Genomic DNA, 20,925 nt, shown 5'->3' on the forward strand with positions numbered 1-20,925 from the left:
TGAATCACACTCCAATACACATTGCGCGAGAAGTCAAGGACTATTCATGCCTTTCGATGTTCCCACATATCAGTGTATGCGGACTTCAAGTTACAGTCTCTTGCTCCTTGGTGACGACCAACAAGCTATTAATAGCCTAACCTCGAAGACGAAGACTAGACACTTCCACCATTGACAACGAATCGCTGGCTGTCGTCTTGCGCGTCGCATCTTGTAATATCGACAACGTCCTCGTTGGCAGTGAGACAGAACCCTGGTCCATTCTGCGGAGAGAAACGCATGTTATCAAGAGGGCCATCCGAGGCGAACAACTGCGAAGAGGACACGTCACCACTGCCATCAGCCCTGCCACCGCAGCTGAAGAGGTGGATTTGCGAGCCAGGATCTCGCCTGGGGTCCGCAGTGAAGCAAGCCTGCGTGCGGGTGCTGACAAGAAGGACGAACCCGGGCTCGTCGATATGCTCGCCCGAGGTGATAATGTCCCATTGCTGACGACGAGACGAAGTATTGCAGTCCTTTAACTGCACGGGGGTAAAGTTGGCCCGAAAGTCGCCGGAGCGAGGGTCGACGGAAAGACATTGGCCGCTTTTGCTCTGGATGGACGTGTCTGAGAAGGCCCGGGTGGCCGTGTCGTCTCGCGGATGCGCTTCTTTCATCGCCTCCTTGTTGAGAATGTCATTGCCGCCGCGATTGCCCCCACGAGCACCGAAGAAACCTGCCGATGTGCAGGCTGTATAGGAAAGAAGGAGCAGAGCCAGCTGGGTAGGTAGATGCATGTCGACGTATGCTCAAAGATGCAGTAATGACTGTAGAGATGCGCAAGAGCCGTGGGAAGAGATGGACGAGGCACTGACCAGCAGGCTTGTGTGAATGGTGAGATGCTAAGCAGCCATTTCTTGGTTGTCGTTCGCCTTGAATGAGGAGGCCGCACTTATACGACCTCTATGTGCTCAGACGCATGGTATCTCTCTGGCTGTGTCATCGAGGCCAAGTCCTTCGCGCCCAGCGATCCTCCGTCTCACGACCGCCTCGAGGAGTCTTGGAAAGGGAAGCCTACAAGCCACCTCGGCCACAATATCCTTGACAACGAGCCCCGCGTACATTGGCAAAGAAAAGAACAAGGTGAGAGATGCTGGTCTTAAGCAGTCTCCAGATTGGTCTGGTGTTGTTGCACCGTTTCACATGGTGGTTTGGAAACTGCAGGGGCAGGCTGGGCGTGTCACAACCCCAGGAATACGTGTATGTAGGTATTCGCCTGGGAAGCGCAGCAATAATTATGTGACGTACCAGGATGCTCCATGACCAACTGGAAAAACGAGTCGACACTCCCTCAGCCTGTCGTCACGAGCAAAGCACGCGGCGCAGGCCGATGGACGCGGGTGGCCTGGCCTCCTTATACTTCGGCGCAAAGGGTAAGACGAGGCCCTCGTGCCCGCGATCGAGCCAATCAATGGTGTGGTATGCGTGCGATGACTGAGATGGAGTGGCCGTATTCGACCCGACCTGGCGATGTCCGATGGATGGTCTGTTGAAGACGGGCCAGGCGTGTTGGGTCTTGGCCATTGGTCAACCCAGGCCGGAATGATCGCCCGTGGTCGTGAGGTCAGAGAAACATGCAGGGGACTGGCGCCTCGCGAGCGGAAGTAGTACCATACGTCAGCAATTGAGCCGCCCTACGACATGCCATCGCGATTAGAGGGGACTGGATTCTTGGAAAGCGAATAGTGCTGCAATATTCCACGCCAAGCAATAGTCCATCGGGATTGCGAAGCAACGAAGGGTGAAGCCGATGGCGATTGTGAATGGCTGCTCCTGCCCTGCATTGATGTGCCGCCCAAGGTAGCCTAGCTCGGACGCGTGCTAACAGCAAGCTGCGGGGCAAGGCACGCGAACTTGGTACCCAGCACATTTTCTCAGCGCGTGCGCCGGTGTTATAGTGCGGGGCCTGGCTCAGGCCACGCGTCGCCATTGGCTGAGGCACGCCAAAATGAACATCCACCCCCCCTGCTCGGCGGCGATTGGCTCGCGCCGGTATCGCCGCTGAAGCTGCATATTGGGACGCGTTGAGGCGCTCATGTCGCTCGCTCCCTCATCACCGCCCCTCGTTCGCTCACTCTCTCATGAGGAAGCGCCGTGTCTGTCTGTCTGTCTCAGCTGGCGTTCGTTAATTGTGAATCAAACCATTTCGCGATTGCACTTGGTCTCTGAATCGGGTCGCTGTAGCTTGACCTTTCGCCCCCCTCCTCCTCACTGCTTCTCCCTCCCTTTAACCACTTGGTCCTCTTCGCATGCTGGACGGATTATTCCCCTCGCCACTCTCCATTTGCTTCTCCGATTGACTTGCTGTGCGGGAAAGACCACTACATACGAACTGAGAAGAGCAAAACAAACAATCAACTCTCGCGCGAGGCAGCTTCCGTTGCCCATCGCCGCTCGTCCGTCTATCCTCACGGCTCACGGATTGACTCGAGCTTCACGCACAGACCGTGGGCATCGCTGAGATCACATCACCATGGCCGCTATCACTCGCCAGCCCTTTGCTCCTCTGGATGAATCTCGTCTCCAAACCCTCACTAGCCTAAAGAACCGTCAGAATGGTATGGATCTGTGAACTATCTTGGCTGCGCGCAGCAATTAACACCATTGATAGCTATTCAAACCCCAGTATCCAAGCGCAAGGCCGAGTCAATGTACATTGACGATGCTGAGAACGTCGACCCCATACTCTCGGTCAAGCGCTCCAAAGGCGCCAGCGGGAAAGGGTCCATCCTCAAACCTACTACCAATCTGACCCTCAAGTCTACCACCACCCCCAAACCCGTACTGTCAACTGTCCCTACATCAGTGAGCAACCGTCGCACCATCACACCCAAGCCCCCCTCTGCCAAGCTCAACACCAATGTCGTCAAACCCTCGCCCTTGTCAGCACCCGCCGGTCGTTCGCCTACTCGCGGCAGCAAGCGTGCAGGTCTTCTGGGCAACAGCAGACGTCGCACGGGCCGCATCGACCCTCCGTCGTTTAACATTGGCGGCCGTGGCGGCGCTCCCTTTTCTCTTGACGCTGCCCTCAAGGGTACGATTCCCAGCTATGCTCCAGCGACCCCCAAGGCCGCGCCAAGGCCTGCACCACAGGAGCCTGGCATGCAGGCCAGCTGGTACTTTGACATTCACGAGGACACTGCCGAGCAGGAGATGACCAACCTCCTCCAGCACGGCACCTGCGTCCTTGACATCTCGTCCGACGAAGAGTCGGCTCAACGCGCAAACTGCCAAGGGCGGGAAGACAAGGAGAACGTCGCACCAGTCGACGATGTGTCGCAGACCATAAGCCGCCGATCTCGCCGGGCGGCTCGCGACGATGAGATGATTGTTGAGAAGGAGCGCGTCGCGCTGGGTGAAATGGACGCCAGCGAGTTCTTTGCGGAAGGCTTAGACGAGGCCTCTGTCATCATCGTGCCGGCAGATGAGGAGGCCGAGACCGATGTCGAGGACAACACGCGGGAGAAGATGCCCGAGTCCAAGGCCATTGTTGCAAAGTTTGAGTTCGCCCCGAAGTTGAAACACCCCGTCCAGGGAGCTACTCCGGAAGCTGCGGCGCCAGAAACTCTTCAGGCCATGATCAGCCAGTCTGACGAGGCATCGCCGGCCAAAGCTGCGGTCTTGTTACCGATCGAGGGCACAGGGGAGAGCTTCGAACTGTGGGAGAGTGACAGCACCAAGGACGAGGGTGAAGGCGCCGCGTATTCGTGACATGATTTAATGGTCTCAGTGATGCGAATGGTAATGAGTGATGGATATGGAATGATATATGTATGGACGCTGGCGTTTGGGTTGTCGGATCAACCATGGTGTTTGGATTACGAGCGCTATTTGTTTGCACCTGGGTTAGATCGCTTTGATGGCTTGGCCTCGCGTCGATTGGTTTCCTGCTTCAAAAATCTGCTTTTTTCTCGTATATCGTGCGTTGCGACCCTCGTGCCATTAGTACTACGCGCGGGTCTTTTCGAGTCTTGGAGAACATTTAGAAACTGCGGCTGTATTTGAGAAGCTCTTACTGCAATGGTGTGCGTTGGACCTTGGAAATCCTCGTTGTACAGAATGCGATGCCAACAGTGCGCTGTACGAATGGTGCCATGACCCATGGAATTCGCATCGGCTTCTGTAGTTATGAACAGGTTTTACCTCGCGAGTGCCGTCAACGCACGGCGCAGTCAAAAGTTGTGAATGATTGTTGATTTGAACCTCCAGTAACCGATGGGACCCTCAAAGTTATGAATAGTTTTTCCCTCGTAGCCAAAGTTCTCGATAGAAAGATCAAAAACCTATAGTTAGGGATGGGCATTCCTGCCAACGCACGGTGCTGTCGGAAGTTATGAATAGTTATTTTCTCGAACCTGTAGTAGCCGATGGGACCTTGAAAGTTGTGAATAGTTTTTCACTCGCAACGAAAGTTATTCGAGAGAAATATCACTTTATCGTATCGGTAACTGTTTCTGAGTTCTGCGCACTCACATGCCCCAATAAGACTCACTTTCATACCTGTGAACCTGAACACACCACTCAACCCCATTCGCGTCGCCCCTCACCAGTCCACCTCGGCCAAATCCATCCATTGCGGCGAGCTTGCGAACCCTGCTGCCCACTTTCACATCGACACGATACATACGCATTGCAGTGCACGCTCTGATTGCAAAGTCGTCAATCAACATGACGTCCGAGCCTAGCAGAAGAGGCGCCTTCATCGTGCTCGAGGGTCTCGATCGCAGCGGCAAGACAACCCAAGTCAAACTCCTCGAGCAGCGGTTCATCGAGGCAGGCCGGCCAGCAAAGACCATGCGCTTTCCAGGTATTTCCTTGCTACTTCTCTTCTCCGACACAGAGACTAAAGTGGCGTAGATAGATCAACGGTCATTGGTAAGATGATTGATGGCTATCTCAAGAGCGATGTGGAGGTGGAGGATCATGTCATCCACCTCTTGTTCAGCGCGAACCGGTGGGAAGCAGCGCACGTCAGACCTCATTATTTCCCCCCTTGTAACGAGGACTGACAATGCGCAGAAAGTCGATTAAAAGGTTGTTGAATGAAGGGACGACCATTGTCTGCGACCGCTACTATCACTCAGGGATAGTGTACTCTTACGCCAAATCAAACCTATCCATGCCGCTCTCCTGGCTCACAGCCCCTGAAAGTGGGCTGCCACGTCCTGACGCCGTCTTGTTCCTGGATCTTACGCCGGACGAGGCGAGAGCGCGAGGTGGATGGGGCAATGAGATCTACGAGAAAGAGGGGATGCAGAAGAAGGTGGGTGAGGCCTTTCGGCAGCTTGGCGGTGTCATCGATGGTGGGGAGATTGAGCGAGACGAGGATGTCGTCGTCGTGAATGCCGGCGGGAGCGTAGAAGACGTTTCTGAGAAGATATGGAGCGTGGTAGCTGGAGTTTTGAACGCAGTGGAAAGGGGGGAGAAGGGGGGAGTGAGAACGGTGCCTTGAGCATGCTTGTTGGGAACTGGACGAAGCATTGCATTTCACATTAGCCCCGAGTCAGTGAAGGAGGCAGATCCAAGCAATCAGAAGTGGAAACGGTCGTAGACCACCGCTCACAGCCATTTTCACGCTGAAGCATATACTACAGCTTTGTATAAACCATTAAAGGGGGTTTGAAGCCAACAGTTCGCGCAGGGGCAAGAAGAAAGCGAGAGCACTCCACGACTCCATGTCCAGTCGTTGGTTTGTGTAGGAGCAGATCCACAGGGGACCGCGCTGCCTATAAGAGGTGCACAGCACTAAGTTTACAGGGGCGCGGCCCAACTTCAAATTGGATTGGATGGACCCAAGCTATGTCGCTCGAATTTGGGCTAGACTTTGGTTGCTCGAGCAAGCTCCCCACCGCAACATGGAAGCGACTCGACTTTATTGTCACACAGCCTCCTGACCTTCGACGGACGGCTTCATTCTCGAGCATGCGTTCGCTTTCATACTAGCTCTTCGAGCATTGCCCCAGCGACTGCGACGGCACTATGTCCGGTTCGCGACCCCACACGTCCGAGGCTCAGCCTGGCGACGACCCCATCGCCATCGACCACGCTCCAGCACATGCGACATCCCACCCGCTCACGGTCGATACGCAAAATCTCCAGAACATCCCTTCCACCGCCGGCGAGCCCCAGCACGATGCGTCATCCGACTCGCGCGTCCATCAGGCCAGCCCCAGCCTGCTGTCGCCTTCCCTCCGTCTTCGCCGCCGCAACACCCTCGCGCCACCTTCCGCCGGTGGACTCGGGGGTCGGGCTCGAGCCGCCACATTCCGCACGGTGGAGGACTACGATGAGTTGGAGACGGATCACAATGAGAGGCCAGGATGGCAGCCGGGGTCGGAGCCTGGGTATGATCCCCAGCTTCCAGACGGAGGCCATGCGTCCATGCCCACGCTGAGTGCGCCTTGTCAGATCACAGTGGTAGATTGGGCGGACCATCATGTCGAAAAGCGTCATTTTGACAATCAAGGGTTCATCGAATACATAGCCCGCCCCAAAGAGAAATGGGCCAAATGCCGCTGGATCAATGTCAACGGGTTGAGTTGGGACGTGATCCAGGCCGTCGGTTTCCACAAGGGACTGCATAAGCTGGCGCTGGAGGATGTCATGAACCTGCGCAACCGAACCAAGGCTGATTGGTACCCGAACCACGCATTCATCATCATGACCCTGCAAAAGCTGGTGCATCTCGTCAGTGAGGATGATAGTAGCTCGTCCAGCTCAAGCACGAGCTTGTCCTCTCACAAGTCGTTCCGCTCGTTGCGAGAGTCGTTTATGGATCTTTGGAGGTCAAAGCGTTCCGAGCGCGAGGAAGCCATAAAGAGCATTGGCCGGGACTCGGAGAAGGTCATGCCAAATATCGCCAACGGCTTAGAGGCCTTGCCTGGCGGATCGATGCTGAACGAGACTGCCATGCTCCGATCGTTACAGCGGTATCATGCCTCCGGGAATGAGGCACGAACCGAATACATGGAACGACATTCATCGCTTGCGCCACACAAGATGGCCATTTCGGCGGAACAAGTCTCATTATTTCTGACTTCTGACAATACCGTCATCTCCTTCTTCGAGGGCTCAGCTGGTGATGTTGAGCGTCCCATTGTCACTCGTCTCTGCACACCGGGAACCATCCTTCGAGAGTCAGTTGACGGCTCCTTACTTATCCAAGCCATCATCGACGCAATCATCGATCTTGCCATCCCCTTGGCCGCCGTATATACCGACGTCATTGGTGACCTGGAGTTGGACGTGCTCACTTCGCCGTCCATGCACCAAAGTCGCAGCTTGTACATCTGCATAGCTGAGATCAACAAGATGCTCAGCTTCCTGAATCCGGTCGATAACTTGGTCAACGTACTCCGCGACCATTGTACCTTGCTGGAGCAGGACGAGGCAATGGAAGAGCTGGAGAACCCAGAGTCCGGGGTCATCATCACACCCAAGACGCAGACGTATCTCGGCGACGTCCTCGATCACTGTATCATTGTGACCGAGAACCTACAGCAGTTGAAGCAGTCGTCTGACAACCTGATCAGTCTGATTTTCAACACCATCAGTGCCGGTCAGAACGAGAGCATGAAGCAACTGACCACGGTGACGATTATATTCCTGCCGCTAACGTTCATCACTGGATTCTTTGGCCAGAACTTTCCACCGGAACTATTCCCAGAAGTCAAAAACGGCATATGGTACTTGTGAGTCTACCCTCATCTTACCAAACCCGCATCGAGCGAACACTGACCGATGCAGTTGGGCCTGTGCTGTACCTACCGTCGTAGTGACCATTATTCTTCTCATGCGAGACATGATCTACGAGGGGTTGCTACGCATCATCCAGCGGAAGCATATTGGATCATTGCGGAAACAGAAGAAGAGAAAGCAGAAGGAAAAAATCAATGCTGCAATGCAAAAGCGAGGGTCAATTTGACCTGCTCACTTGATCAACTGTCAAGTATCTTTACCGCTGCATGGTAGGCGTTGTGGTACTTGTCGGTTTCTTATACACACCAGCATCTTAATAGAGCCCAAATGAAGATTTAATTTGCAGGTCCATAATGCATGTCCGAAGCTTTGTCGTCCTGAGCCAGTCTTGGACAGTATCTTATCGATCTGATCTGCCCAAAACCCGACTTGCCTATTCCGGGTTCGTGGCTGTGAGCTCCGTCTCCCCGATGCCGGCGTGGGGAAGAACTGGAGAGGAGGGAGGGGAGACGAAGCACCAGCAGGCGTTATTTTCCATGCACTGTTCTCCTGGTTCGTTATTAATCAACATCTTACTCAATTGGACATTCACAGCGTCGATATCCTGTTGTGCGCCATGGCCACAGATCGCATCATCTTTCGCAATGCGCAGGTGTATCAATCCTCCCACCAGGATGAAAAGCCGAGCCTTGTCGACTGCATGATCGTCCACAATGGAGAAATCGCATTCGTCGGCTCTTTATCAGATCCAGCTGTACATGCTGCTCGAGACCAAGGCGCGGCGGAAAGAGATATTGGGGGCCTGAAGATTCTGCCCAGCTTCATCGATGGACACGTGCATCTGCTTCTCCTCGGCCAGTCCCTCACTAAAGTAGCCCTGGACGACTGCAAATCGCTCGAAGACATTAGAGACCGAATGCGCGAGGCAGCGCGCAATGACCCCGGTGCCAAGAGGCTGTATGGAAAGGGATGGATGCACAGCATGACGCCCGACGGTGTTGATGCGAGCATGCTAGATGACATTGACCCACGACCCATGTACATCGACACAAAGGATTTACATTCGACTTGGGCGAACACTGCGGGCGTCAAGGAAGTCTGTGAGGTTATGCTTCTTGATTTCGATGGATCGACGCCGGATCCGCCCGGCGGCAGTTTCTCGCGCGATGCACAGGGACGCTTGAATGGGGTGTTCAATGAAAGCGCCGTCTTTGAGATCATCTGGCCGTTTGTGGCCCGCGTCGCCAGCGTAGAAGAAAGAAAGGAATCGATCCGCGCGGCCATCCGGGCATTCAATGCGTGCGGCTACACTGGCATGGTTGACATGGCCATGGACGACACCATCTGGGAGCCCCTCGTCGAGCTGCGCAACCAGGAAGGCTTGGGCGGCATGCGCGTTGCCGCCTACTGGCTTATGAAGCCCCTCAAGGAAGACTCGGGCGTCGATGCGGTGTTGGCACAGGTTGACCACGCAGCGAAGCTAGCACGCGAATTCAAGGAGCAAGACTGCAGAGTGGTGGGGATCAAAGTCATCTGTGACGGTATCATTGACGCTTGCACGGCTTCCCTGACCGAGCCATATTCTACCGGTATCAACCCTGATCCCATCTGGCCCGAAGAGGTCCTCCATCCGCTCGTCAAACGTGCGCACGACGCCGGCCTGCAAGTTGCTCTGCATGCCATTGGCGACCGCACTATCAACACGGCCATCAACGTTCTGGAGAAGAACACAAACGCCTCGAGGAGACCGCGCATCGAGCATTTGGAACTCGCCTCTGAGAGTGATGCCGCAAGACTTGGCAAGCTAGGCATCACGGCCTCCATCCAGCCTGTGCACGCCGATCCCGCCATTCTGCGTGCCTGGCCGCGGCTGCTAGGCGAGCACCGATGCAAGCGCCGTTTCGCGTACCGGGAGTTTGCTGATGGGGGCGCGAACCTGGCGCTGGGCTCCGATGCACCGACGGCACCTCACGTGCCGCTGCCCAATCTCTATGTCGCCACCACGAGAAAATCGTACCGCGAGCCGGCGTGCGAGGAGGTTGTCAACCCCGAATTCGCGCTCACGGTGTGTCAAGCTGTGGCAGGTGCCACTCTCGGATCTGCGTACTCGTGTTTCGCGGACCAGTGGACTGGCGATCTCCGTGTAGGGAAGCAGGCGGACTTTGTCGTGTGCGACGTCGAGCTCGAACCCGAGGGGCTGATTCGCGGTGTCGTGAAGGAAACATGGTTTGAGGGCCGGCAAGTCTTTCAGAAGGAATAGATCCGTGCAAATAGAACATTCACTTCGTGCTGGTAGGGCTGTTGGCGTGGAGGGCGTGTAGTCGACTGATAATGTTCTCGGCCGCCCCGATGCCAACCGAGTTCCACGACCCAGCCGTCTTTGTTGGGGCAAGCTCACTGCGCACCTCCTCTGGCAGATCCTTGAGCAGAGAGGCGACGCGAGCATTTTCGGGCCGGTTCGTGAAAAAGCATGGCTCCCACGATGAACCTCTCGCCCTCTCCTCTTCGCGCAAAGCGCGCTGGGCCTCCTCCAACGCACTCTTATGCTTGTGGATCTTGTGCACGTTGCCTTCGTAGATGCCCTCAAACACCTTGCTCCATGCCCGTCGAGATTCCCACGTCGTCTGCTGCTCAATGGGTCGGACAGTGGGCTTGATGGGCGGCAGGTCGTCGGCCTGGAATTCCTCGAGAATTTCGCCCTTTGAATCTTTGATGGCCATTTTGCCGTCCCAGTGGCCGGAGAATTCACAGAGGATATCCCTCATGGAGGGCGTCTTGTAGATTGTGGCCTGGACCATATTCTTCCTGCCCAGCCCAAACGTGCCGGTGGTGCCAAATTCGATCTTGGTCAGAGGGCCGCTGGAGCTGCTGATGTAGCAGGGGCCTCCCAATTCCGGGTGGGGCGACCCGGTCGTGAGTCCTTTGATGAGCAGGGTGGGCATCGTCATAAGGTGGTCCTCGTCGTACTTGTCGACTCGAACGACTGCGTATCCCATCTGTTTCACGACAACACCGCTCGACGCGCCAAATGACGTCTGCTGCGCAACAAAGCCTCGCGACGAGATGCCATGCTCCTCGTTATGCATGTAACAGGCCGTCACGGGTGGGTGATGTGAGACCTGCTCCGTGATCAACCTGGTGGTATTGACACCCTCGCCCAAGGTTCCAATGAAAAGCTCGCCCAGGAATGGGTTCAGGGGTTTCTTTGCTGCGTTGTCGCCGCCCTCGTCGACGAGCTGCTTCAGACTGCACAGGTAGTTCTTCGCAACAAGAGTCGCCCTCAACTGTGGATCCGGCTCGTCAGCAGGCGCGAGGAACAAGTCGTGACGTGAGGCCCACGCGGCGGGCACTTCGATGGCTGATTTCGCAGCAAGAATAAAAGGGGGCGCCGTGATGTTTGATAAATCACCCTCTACTGTCGACAAATAAGACAAAAAGTCTTTGAGTTGGGCAAGATTGTCCCGGAGGTTGGCGACGTTGCGTGGCATTGCTGGTAGATAGCTGGATAGTTGCAGCATCGCGAGGCTCCAGTCGTTCACAAATGGGTGAGAATGCGATGAGACGGGGATTGTTGAGGTTGGGGCATTCGCCAATGGTCACTTGCGATGACAATCAGTAGCTGTCTACGGCTTGCGTCTCGTCGAATCGGGCGGCTTCAAACACGTATATACATGTGTCGCGAGTCGTGGCATCGCATCTGACGTCAATGATGAGGCGCAGATAACTCGATCCGAGTCCAAAGTCCCAGCCATCCCAAAGGTACGCGAGCATCGGACGCTGAACATTATGAGAAGAATCGAGCGCCATTGTTGCCGATTTAGCCGTGGGCGCACGTAGTATCCATAAGAATAGGGATCATCGGGAAATCTAGCACTTCGGATGTCCGAAATCCGCTGTTCCATACGGGCCGTGAGTTCGGGATGAGGTCACCGCAAAGACGATGACCGGGTACGGACCTCAGAGTGAATCGTTGATAAAATGACGTCCTTATGTAATCAAGCTCGCTAGTGGTGACTACCGGGTAATTACAGCTGTGGCTCATTAACTATGACCACGCGCCTGCCTGGAGGCTGGAAGTCTCAAACCCAGCTAGGCAGCCAACCACGTGCTAATTGCGGCTTATGGTGCGATCACAGCTCTCAACTGACAGAACGTGAACAGCACGCCACTTTGCCTGGTTGACTTCCAGTCTCGACTCTCCTAGCAATAATGTGAGATTACGATCAAAAAGAGATGAGACGCTCTTAAGTAGCTTCCACGTGGACGGTCCGACATTGCTTTCTTCGCCTCTTGCAATCAGGCGTAGTGAAAACATCAGCCACGATGGCAGACACCGCTGTCAGCAAGGATGCCGCCATCGAAGATGACCTGCAATATGGCGCGTCAAAGGCGGAGCTAGACGACAAGTCCGAAACCAGCCTTCCAAGGGGAGAGCACTCGCTGACGACCAAAGGTTTCCTAATCGACCAAGAAATCATTCCAAGACTCTCAGATTCTCAGAACTGTACCAGGAGCTTTTCAACCCTCTTAACGAGAACAAGAAACAGCCGACTGCAGGACCTGGGGGGCGCAAGCAAGGGCCTCGTGGCCAGATGAAGCTGTCGCCGCATGAACAGAGGCGCCATGTCATTGAGAGATTCGTCACGAGATGGAGGAAAGAAGTCGGCCATGATTTCTACCCCGCGCTGAGGATTATTCTCCCCGACAAAGACCGCGATCGTGGCGTGTACGGCTTAAAGGAGAATGCCATTGGCAAGTTGCTTGTCAAATTGATCAAGATTGATAAGAACTCGGAAGATGGGTACAATCTGCTCCACTGGAAACTGCCGGGTCAGACAACGGCTTCTCGTCTTGCGGGCGACTTTGCTGGGCGCTGCTTCGAGGTGATATCCAAACGACCCATGAGGATAGAGCCCGGCGATATGACCATCGCCGAGGTCAACGTCCAGCTTGACAGACTGGCGGCGTCCGCCGGCGAGCAAGAGAATCTGCGGGTCTTTGAGGTCTTTTACAACCGTATGAATGCCGAAGAAATCATGTGGATCATCCGCATCATTCTAAAGCAGATGAAGGTTGGCGCAACCGAGAGGACTATTTTGGATCTATGGCACCCTGACGGTGAAGCACTGTTCTCCGTGTCTTCGAGTCTGAAAAGAGTGTGCTGGGAGCTCCATGATCCATCAACACGCCTGGAGCAGGAAGAAGCGGGCATTGCCCTGATGCAGTGTTTCCAGCCGCAGCTTGCCCAATTCCAGCTGTCGACCTCTTTCCAGAAGATGACTGAGCTCCTGCGGCCTACCGAGGACGACCCAGAGTACTGGATCGAGGAGAAGCTCGATGGCGAGCGTATGCAGATGCACATGGTTGCGGACGCAGATCACCCAGGCGGCACCCGCTTTTGCTTTTGGTCACGCAAGGCCAAGGATTACACGTACCTCTACGGCAATGGTTTCCAGGATGATCAGTCTTCGCTGACGCGGCACCTTGGACATGCCTTTACCTCGGGCGTACGCAACCTGATTCTGGACGGCGAGATGATCGAGTGGGACATGGATGTGGACAAGATTGTAGCGTTTGGCACCCTGAAAACGGCCGCCCTCTCGGAATGCAGTAACAACTCCACGTCGGACAATGCAGGCCATCGGCCCATCTTTCGTGTATTCGACATTCTTTACCTCAACGACAAGCAGCTCACGCAATACACGCTTCGAGATCGATTCAAGGCCCTGGAGAGGGCGGTCAAACCAGTACACCGCCGCCTCGAGATTCATCCTCACACGGTTGCCACGGGTCCCGATGCTATCCAGCCTCTGTTACGCGACGTGGTCGCCAACGCATCGGAAGGACTCGTCCTTAAGAACCCGCGCTCCATGTATCGTCTGAACAGCCGCAACGATGATTGGATCAAGGTGAAGCCTGAATACATGGACGAGTTTGGTGAATCACTCGACTGCGTGGTCATTGGCGGCTACTATGGCTCTGGAAGGAGAGGAGGCAATCTATCCAGCTTCCTGTGCGGTCTCCGCGTCACTCAGAATCACATACGTGCGGGTGCAAACCCCGAGAAGTGTTTCAGCTTTTTCAAGGTCGGCGGTGGCTTCAAAGCCGATGATTATGCACTGATCAGACACAAGACAGAGGGGAAGTGGATTCCCTGGGATCGGAAGAACCCGCCAAGTGAGTACATTGAACTCGGCGGTGGGGAGGCCAAGCAGTACGAGCGCCCGGATGTGTGGATCAGACCGAGCAATTCGTTTGTCGTATCGGTAAAGGCGGCGAGTGTTGGGGCCAGCGATCAATTTGCGAGAGGATTCACACTTCGATTTCCGCGCCTACGACGGCTTCGACCGGACCGGCCCTGGGACTCGGCGCTTTCGTTGGAGGAGTTTCAGGAGCTGCGCAAGAAGGTAGATGAAGAGTTCCATGAGAAAGCCATGACATTGGAGAACCGCCGGAGGAAAAGTACGAAGCGGGTCAAGAGAGACCTCGTCATTGCAGGCGAAGACGCCGCACCAGCGGAATTTGCCGGCGAAAGGGGACAGATCTTCAAGGGCTTGGAGTTCTGCATCCTTTCCGAATCACTGAAGCCTTTCAAGAAGACCAAAACAGAACTCGAAACACTCATCAAAGAAAATGGCGGACTTATTTCCCAACGCGCCGCGCCGGGTACCAACATGATACTCGTTGCAGGCAAGAGGGTCGTCAAAGTGGCCAGTCTGATGAAGAGTGGCGACGCCGACTTGATCTCGCCTAGATGGATCCAAGACTGTCTCGACTCGAGCGACCGCACTTTTGCCCTGCCATTTGAGCCACGGCACCTCTTTCATGCTTCCGAGGCTCTGAAGATGGCGGCGGAAGAAAACACAGATCAGTTCGGGGACAGCTACGCCAGAGATGTGTCCACTGATGAACTCAGGGACATTCTCGCGGATATGCCCATACACGAGGACATTGGTGCTTTCGGCAGGCGCCAGTTCCTCGAAGACTTGGAAAAGAGGGGTAAAGGCTTGAACGATCTTCACGGGATGATCTTGGAGCGAAGCGTTGTGCACCTCAAAGCAGTCGAGGACTCTGACTTGCCCAATCTCAAGAAGCTGGTCAATTGGATCCGATTCTCGGGAGGTCGGGTTGCCGAGGGCATGGAAGACGCGGATGTCACACACATCGTCCTGATAGCTGAGGATCCGATGCAAGCCGGTGAAGCGGCAGACACTATCCGCAAAGCCCTGTCCAAGAGGAGCCAGATACCCCGACTTGTTCGCGGGCAGTGGGTGGAAGACTGTTGGAAGGAGAAGACTTTAGTTGACGAGGAACCCTATGCTATTCTATGAATCTAGAAAGCGGACTCAGAATACTGTGAAACCAGATCCCAAGCGCTACCAAACCGACCCCGTGCAACCTAATTACCTTGCAAGCTTATTTGCCGATGGTCAAGAACAGGCGGTCGCCGACATCGCCCAGACCTGGCTTCAACATGCCTTCCTTGGTCAATTCACCGTCCACGCCTGCTACCCAGACCTCCGAGCCTTCTGGCCATTCACTTGCTGCTTTCCGCAGGCCCTCTTCGGCGGCAACGACAGCTAGAACGAGGACACGCTTGGCTCCCCACTCGCGCAACGTGCTGATGGCAGCAGCGCATGTTCCTCCCGTGGCGATTACAGGGTCGACGACGATGGCGAGGGTCGATGAATCCTCTTCTGAAGAAGACGGAATGTGTTGGGGGAGATTGTTGTAGTATTCGACAGGATCAAGGGTGGTCGGCTCGCGGTACATGCCAAGGTGGTGCACAGGGACGGGGTCGGGGAGCATCGTTTGCACAGCTAGCTTCGTAAGCAGGGTACGTACATGATCCGTGACGAGACACGAGCTTACCTTCTACCATTCCTAGGCCAGAGCGCAGAATGGGAACAATGCAGATATTACCCGGCGAGATTCTTGACGAGACATACTCAAACCCAAGGGGTGTCTGGTTCTGGTTGGGCTGTCAGTTGCGATTCTCGTCCCTGGGATGCCGCACGAGGATATTTCGCTAACCTTGGGACCTTCTGTGGACTTCAGAGCCGTAACGAGTGCTTCGGCAGCAAGGAGAAGCGATATCTCGTGAACTAAAGTCTTGACCTCCCTAGGGCTGGCGGCTTTCGACCGTAGTTGGGAGAGCTTGGCTTTGAGACTGGGGTGTTGTGATACACGGACACTAGCAGGGAGTGATGACATGGTGACTCTGGGGTATCGGGCAAAATAAATCCCAGTGTCTAGGAATGTCTATGGATGATCAAGTAGAGGGCATAAACGTAAGGGAGAGATAATACGTATGTTCATGTGATAAGGACGGTGGTGTTGAAGGGCGCGGCGGAGCTCAGGTGGGGCAGTAGAGCTCCGGGCAGCCTGAGTGTGGGGAAGAGGGGACCTTCGATAAGAGAAGGCGCAGCCCCAGTCGTACCGGTACGTATCGCCAAGGCTAAGTTAAGTTAAGTTAGAGCTCAAATACTTGCCTACCCTACACATCTATCTCATCTGCTTTTCCGACGTGTTGTGCCGTCATACCCGCGCTGTCGTCCTCCAATACTTTTCACACAAATAACGCCCCGATGCCAACATGACGCGCCTGAAGTGCCGTCTACTTGGAAGCAGACAACTTCCAAGGCGCGACAACTTTGGCCGATCGCTAAGCGTGGCTTGAACCAGGCTCGCTCCAACATCGTGCACCGGGGGATCGGTATCGACATGGCCGCCCAGCGTAGCGTTTCAGCGCCAATCCGGCTCGAGCAGCGAAACAGCAGCAATGGCGAGACCTCAACTCCAGGATTCGATCTACCTGAAGAATACGGCAACCTGAATGAGCTCGCGCCCAGCGGTTCGTTTGGAATTTCGGAAGAAAGTCCTGCCCGGCACACTCTGGAAGAGATCCGAGGCCCTCGTCGCGTCTCTGAACCTCAAGCTGTCCCCACAGCGCGCGAGAGCTTATTGAGATGGGTCGTCGAGCTTTGTGTACTCTCATACCTCGTCTTCTTCTCAATCTTGGGAACATTGGCACGCATTGGCCTGACTGCCCTGACACTCTATCCCGGATCGCCGGTGGTCTTCAGTACCATATGGGCTAATGTCGGTGGAAGCATGGTCATGGGATTTCTTGTTCAAGATCAGAGGCTGTTCCGAGATCAAGGGCATGACAAGAACCATCAGGGGGTCACGAAGAAGAGTGATGTGGAAACTGGTGATACGGAAGCAGAAAGGCGAAAAGCTCACATGGCTGTGAAGAAGACTGTCCCGCTTTACGTGGGGCTTTCAACAGGCTTCTGTGGGAGCTTCACGAGCTTCTCTACCTTCATCAGGGATGCTTTCCTTGCAATATCCAACGATCTTCCCACGCCGGGTATCCAAGTCACGTCAAATCGAAATGGGGGCTATTCGTTCATGGCCTTGCTGGCCGTCATACTCGCAACGACCGCAATGAGTTTCGCTGGTTTTGTCGTCGGTGTTCACCTAGCGATGGGTATGGGACGGTGGACGCCTAGGGTTCCGCACAAGCTTACGCATAGATTCCTGGATCCCGCCATGGTGATTCTTGGTTTTGGCTCGTGGCTTGGCGCGGTCTTCCTAGCCATCTTCCCACCCGCTGACGCATGGAGAGGTCGTGCAGTCTTTGCAATAGTTTTCGCGCCTCTTGGGTGCGTACTGCGGTTCTACCTTTCCCTTTTCCTCAACGGCAAGGTTGCGTCTTTTCCTCTTGGCACGTTCATCGCCAACGTTTTTGGCACGGCAGTACTCGGCACGTGCTGGGACATTGCGCATGCTCAGATCGGTGGTGTCGTGGGATGCCAAGTTCTGCAAGGAGCTGAGGATGGCTTCTGTGGGTGCTTGACTACGATATCAACATGGGTTGTTGAGCTTTCGGCTTTGAGAAAGAGACACGCGTATGTGTACGGAACTACGAGCGTACTGGTTGCCTTGGCCGTCTTGATTGCGATAATGGGTGGCCTTAGATGGAGCGATGGTTTTGATGCATTCTTATGCGCGACGTGAACCAATATTGTAGCTGTTTAGACGAACACATTTCTGTACATCAACTCCACGGCAGCTTTGTCGAGTGACTGATGCAGTTCGTTGTGTTGAGGATCTTTAATCCTAGCTACGTCTGGGTTTGATCAGGCAGTGTTCTTTCAGACGACTCTCCTTGGTCAAGTTTCTAGTAAAAAGTAAACAATAGCTTCTCTTTAGGTACCTTAAGCACAATAACCCTCTGGACACTGACTGGTAGGTGAGATACCAGGTAGGGTCGCCCGTCATGAGCTCTTATCGATAGGCAGTTCAATGCTCCGATAGCGCGGGTGCGGGGCGGATACATGTACATGTAGTAGCAGGCAGCGGTTGTTCACTGCCCTCTCCACGCCCACGCAAGGCCGATCGTGGACGATAGTTGCTTGTTCACACAGTCGGCGCGCCGACAAGATGGAGAAATCGGCTTTTGGCGGTTGGAGTGAGTCCCCCATGCGCTGACCCTAGACCTTGAATCTAATGACTATCCCAGTGCACGAGAACAACGTCCAGCTCGTGGATCCGAAGCGCGATGCACTCTACAACTACGACCCAGAAGCCCAGAAAGCTCCCCAGAACGATAAGCCGTGGAGGAAGGACCATAACTACTTCAAGCATGTCCGCATTAGTGCTGTCGCGCTGATCAAGATGGCCATGCACGCCCGCTCGGGCGGCTCGCTGGAGATCATGGGCTTGATGCAGGGCTACATCGAGCAAGAGACCTTTATCGTTACCGATGCCTTTCGTCTTCCTGTTGAAGGAACCGAGACACGAGTCAATGCGCAAGGCGAGGCGAACGAATACATTATCGAATACCTTGACCTGTGTCGCGACCAGGGCAGGCACGAGAATGTAGTGGGCTGGTATCACAGTCATCCCGGCTACGGGTGCTGGCTCAGCGGCATCGATGTTGAGACAGAGGCTATGCAGCAGCAATTTCAAGATCCCTTTCTCGCCGTCGTCATTGACCCCGACCGTACCATCAGCGGCGGCAAAGTCGAAATTGGGGCCTTCCGGACCTACCCTGCCGATGCCACGGGCGCTTCTGTGTCTGGGTCCGCGACAACTTCCGATGGATTCGAGGCTGTTCCCCTCGACAAAGCTGCCGAATTCGGCGCTCACGCCAGTCGTTACTACAGCTTGGAGGTGTCACACTTCAAGAGCACTCTCGAATCCCACTTGCTTGAGCAGTTGTGGCACAAGTACTGGGTGCAGACCCTCAGCCAGAACCCACTCCTCACAAATCGCGAGTACGGAAACAAGCAGATGCTCGATCTGAGCAAAAAGATTGAGCAGGCTACGAAACAACTATCTCGCTCCAGGGGAGCATGGGGCATATCCAAGGCGCCGGACAAACAGGTGGAGAAGATGGCGCAGGAGGTCAATGCTATTGCTAGCAAGGAAAGGACGGGATTGATTGCAAGCCAAGTCAAGGCCGAGTTGTTCAATGATCTCGTCACAAAAGACTCGGTATGAGGGTGGTGAATTTCGGTACGGCGTTCTGAGGCATATTAGAAGGTGTTGGCAGGGAATGGAATATGAATTTTTCTTCCCCTCCGTTTCTCGGGTACGCAAGCATCGTAGTGAAGGGAAAGCGCTAATTGAGCAACTACAGCTTTGACAGTGGCTCACTCAATGTCTTCTTTGCCCAGGCCACCTTGGCCTGGATACAAGCCTTTGAAATCGCAGCATCCGGTGCGAGCATGTCAAAGCAATGGTAACCTCCTGGCCACACGTGCACCTCAGCTTGGCCTCCCGCCGCCCAAATCTTTTTGGCCAGCTCAACATTCTCGTCACGGAATCCTTCAGCTGATCCGACGGAGATGTAGGCAGGAGCCAAGTCTCCCAAGTCCGTCTGCCGGGCGACGGCCGCCAAAGGGTCAACATTGGCCTTGCCAACCTGACTGCCCAGTATCGCCGTCCACGCTGTCTCGTTTGAGCCTCGCGTCCATGTTCCGTCCTTGACGTACTGATTGATACTTGCAGTCTTCCCTCGGTCGTCGTACATGCCGCAATCGAGCAGCATGCCGCACAGCTTGGGTCCTTTCCGGTCTCTCGCCATGATTGCCACAGCAGCCGCCAGGTTAGCTCCAGCAGACTGTCCGCTGACCATTAATCTGTCCGCATCGAGACCCAGTTCCGCAGCATGCTCTGCCACGTATTGCAGCCCAGCATAGCAATCGTTGAGGCCTGCTGGAAAGGGGTTTTCCGGGGCCAACCGGTATTCTACCGTAATGGCCACGGCACCAGCTGCTTTTGCCCACCGAAGAGGATCCTTGAAGAAAGTAAATCTGTTCCCGCAGATCATGCCCCCGCTGTGCATGTGGTAGATGGCCGGTCGAGGCGTGGTGGCCTTGTCCTTGGGATAGAAGAGGGATATCGTGACGGGACCATTGGGGCCTCTGAACGTCTTTTCTTGGTGTGTAAAAGGTTCGTTACCGGAAAGGGTGATCTCCAGGTTCGCAGCGTCATTCTGCATCTTGCGGAGCGCAGGTATGGACTCGGGCGTAATATCGCCTGCCGGGAAGGCGTCGAGCACGACGGCCAGCTCGGGGTCGTAGGCTGGTTTGTTGGGGGCCATGGCTACAGATTTTGGGCAAAGATTACGCCGGAAAGGTGAATGAATGGGAAGTAGGGTGGAGGGTCAGGTATGTACCAAGTACGTGCAGGCAGGGCATGCCGCGATTTATCAAGTTTCCCAACTCTACAACTGCCCCAGTTCATGACCCTAAACTAAGTATTGAATGTGGGGTGCGGAGAAGCTCAGGAACATGCAGTTGCTGAGCTCGCGTTTTCCGGGGTTCAGTTCATGTTGTCAAGCTTCATCCGGGGTTCATCGCAATGGCAATTCTCTCGCTAGAAGTCACATTGGACTCGGTGAATTAGCCATGAACCTACGACTGGTGTTCTTCGACCATCCATCCTCAATTGAACGATTTCAAATGCCGCGCAATTCATTATAGACCATTGCTCTGCAAGCCTTCCGACCTATGTCAATGTTTAAATCCCCTCACACGCAGGAAAACGGCAACCGAGGCTGAGTCAGGTGCCCGGACCCACGGAAGCCCGCTGACTCGTGTGTCGTCCCGAATCTACGTTGCTCGGTTTTGATCCTTCAACACTGTCCTTTGTTGATAACTTGTTGTTTTGATT

The 20,925-nt window shown here is 54.8% G+C and overlaps 8 protein-coding genes across 8 annotated transcripts; 4 read left to right on the forward strand and 4 right to left on the reverse strand.

Moving 5' to 3' along the window:
• Positions 1 to 155: 155 nt before the first annotated feature.
• Positions 156 to 776, reverse strand: J7T54_008060 (uncharacterized protein; the record flags this gene model as incomplete). The annotated part of the gene is made up of 1 exon (XM_051502652.1): positions 156 to 776. The coding sequence occupies one exon, from the start codon at positions 774 to 776 to the stop codon at positions 156 to 158; it is 621 nt and encodes a 206-aa protein (XP_051365822.1).
• A 1,736-nt stretch (positions 777 to 2,512) lies between these two features.
• Positions 2,513 to 3,750, forward strand: J7T54_008061 (uncharacterized protein; the record flags this gene model as incomplete). Its single annotated transcript, XM_051502653.1, has 2 exons — positions 2,513 to 2,597; positions 2,666 to 3,750. 2 exons carry the CDS (start codon positions 2,513 to 2,515, stop codon positions 3,748 to 3,750), a joined length of 1,170 nt encoding a protein of 389 aa, XP_051365823.1.
• Positions 3,751 to 4,707: 957 nt separating this feature from the next.
• J7T54_008062 (putative amidohydrolase-like protein) lies at positions 4,708 to 9,997 on the forward strand (the record flags this gene model as incomplete). Its single annotated transcript, XM_051502654.1, has 5 exons — positions 4,708 to 4,846; positions 4,897 to 4,993; positions 5,059 to 5,473; positions 5,983 to 7,730; positions 8,332 to 9,997. The coding sequence occupies 5 exons, from the start codon at positions 4,708 to 4,710 to the stop codon at positions 9,995 to 9,997; spliced, it is 4,065 nt and encodes a 1,354-aa protein (XP_051365824.1).
• A 19-nt stretch (positions 9,998 to 10,016) lies between these two features.
• On the reverse strand, positions 10,017 to 11,225 carry J7T54_008063 (uncharacterized protein; the record flags this gene model as incomplete). Its single annotated transcript, XM_051502655.1, has 1 exon — positions 10,017 to 11,225. The coding sequence occupies one exon, from the start codon at positions 11,223 to 11,225 to the stop codon at positions 10,017 to 10,019; it is 1,209 nt and encodes a 402-aa protein (XP_051365825.1).
• An 835-nt stretch (positions 11,226 to 12,060) lies between these two features.
• On the forward strand, positions 12,061 to 15,068 carry J7T54_008064 (DNA ligase-like protein; the record flags this gene model as incomplete). Its single annotated transcript, XM_051502656.1, has 2 exons — positions 12,061 to 12,190; positions 12,238 to 15,068. 2 exons carry the CDS (start codon positions 12,061 to 12,063, stop codon positions 15,066 to 15,068), a joined length of 2,961 nt encoding a protein of 986 aa, XP_051365826.1.
• An 85-nt stretch (positions 15,069 to 15,153) lies between these two features.
• Positions 15,154 to 15,951, reverse strand: J7T54_008065 (Uracil phosphoribosyltransferase-like protein; the record flags this gene model as incomplete). The annotated part of the gene is made up of 3 exons (XM_051502657.1): positions 15,154 to 15,557; positions 15,610 to 15,709; positions 15,772 to 15,951. 3 exons carry the CDS (start codon positions 15,949 to 15,951, stop codon positions 15,154 to 15,156), a joined length of 684 nt encoding a protein of 227 aa, XP_051365827.1.
• A 2,235-nt stretch (positions 15,952 to 18,186) lies between these two features.
• Positions 18,187 to 19,248, forward strand: J7T54_008066 (COP9 signalosome complex subunit-like protein; the record flags this gene model as incomplete). Its single annotated transcript, XM_051502658.1, has 2 exons — positions 18,187 to 18,214; positions 18,266 to 19,248. The coding sequence occupies 2 exons, from the start codon at positions 18,187 to 18,189 to the stop codon at positions 19,246 to 19,248; spliced, it is 1,011 nt and encodes a 336-aa protein (XP_051365828.1).
• A 133-nt stretch (positions 19,249 to 19,381) lies between these two features.
• J7T54_008067 (Carboxylesterase-like protein) lies at positions 19,382 to 20,353 on the reverse strand (the record flags this gene model as incomplete). The annotated part of the gene is made up of 1 exon (XM_051502660.1): positions 19,382 to 20,353. The coding sequence occupies one exon, from the start codon at positions 20,351 to 20,353 to the stop codon at positions 19,382 to 19,384; it is 972 nt and encodes a 323-aa protein (XP_051365829.1).
• Positions 20,354 to 20,925: the final 572 nt, after the last annotated feature.

The sequence above is a fragment of the Emericellopsis cladophorae genome, assembly GCF_022114955.1.
Source record: "Emericellopsis cladophorae strain MUM 19.33 chromosome Unknown NODE_3_length_1261782_cov_116_963312, whole genome shotgun sequence".
In the NCBI taxonomy this organism is placed as follows: Eukaryota; Fungi; Ascomycota; class Sordariomycetes; order Hypocreales; family Bionectriaceae; genus Emericellopsis; species Emericellopsis cladophorae.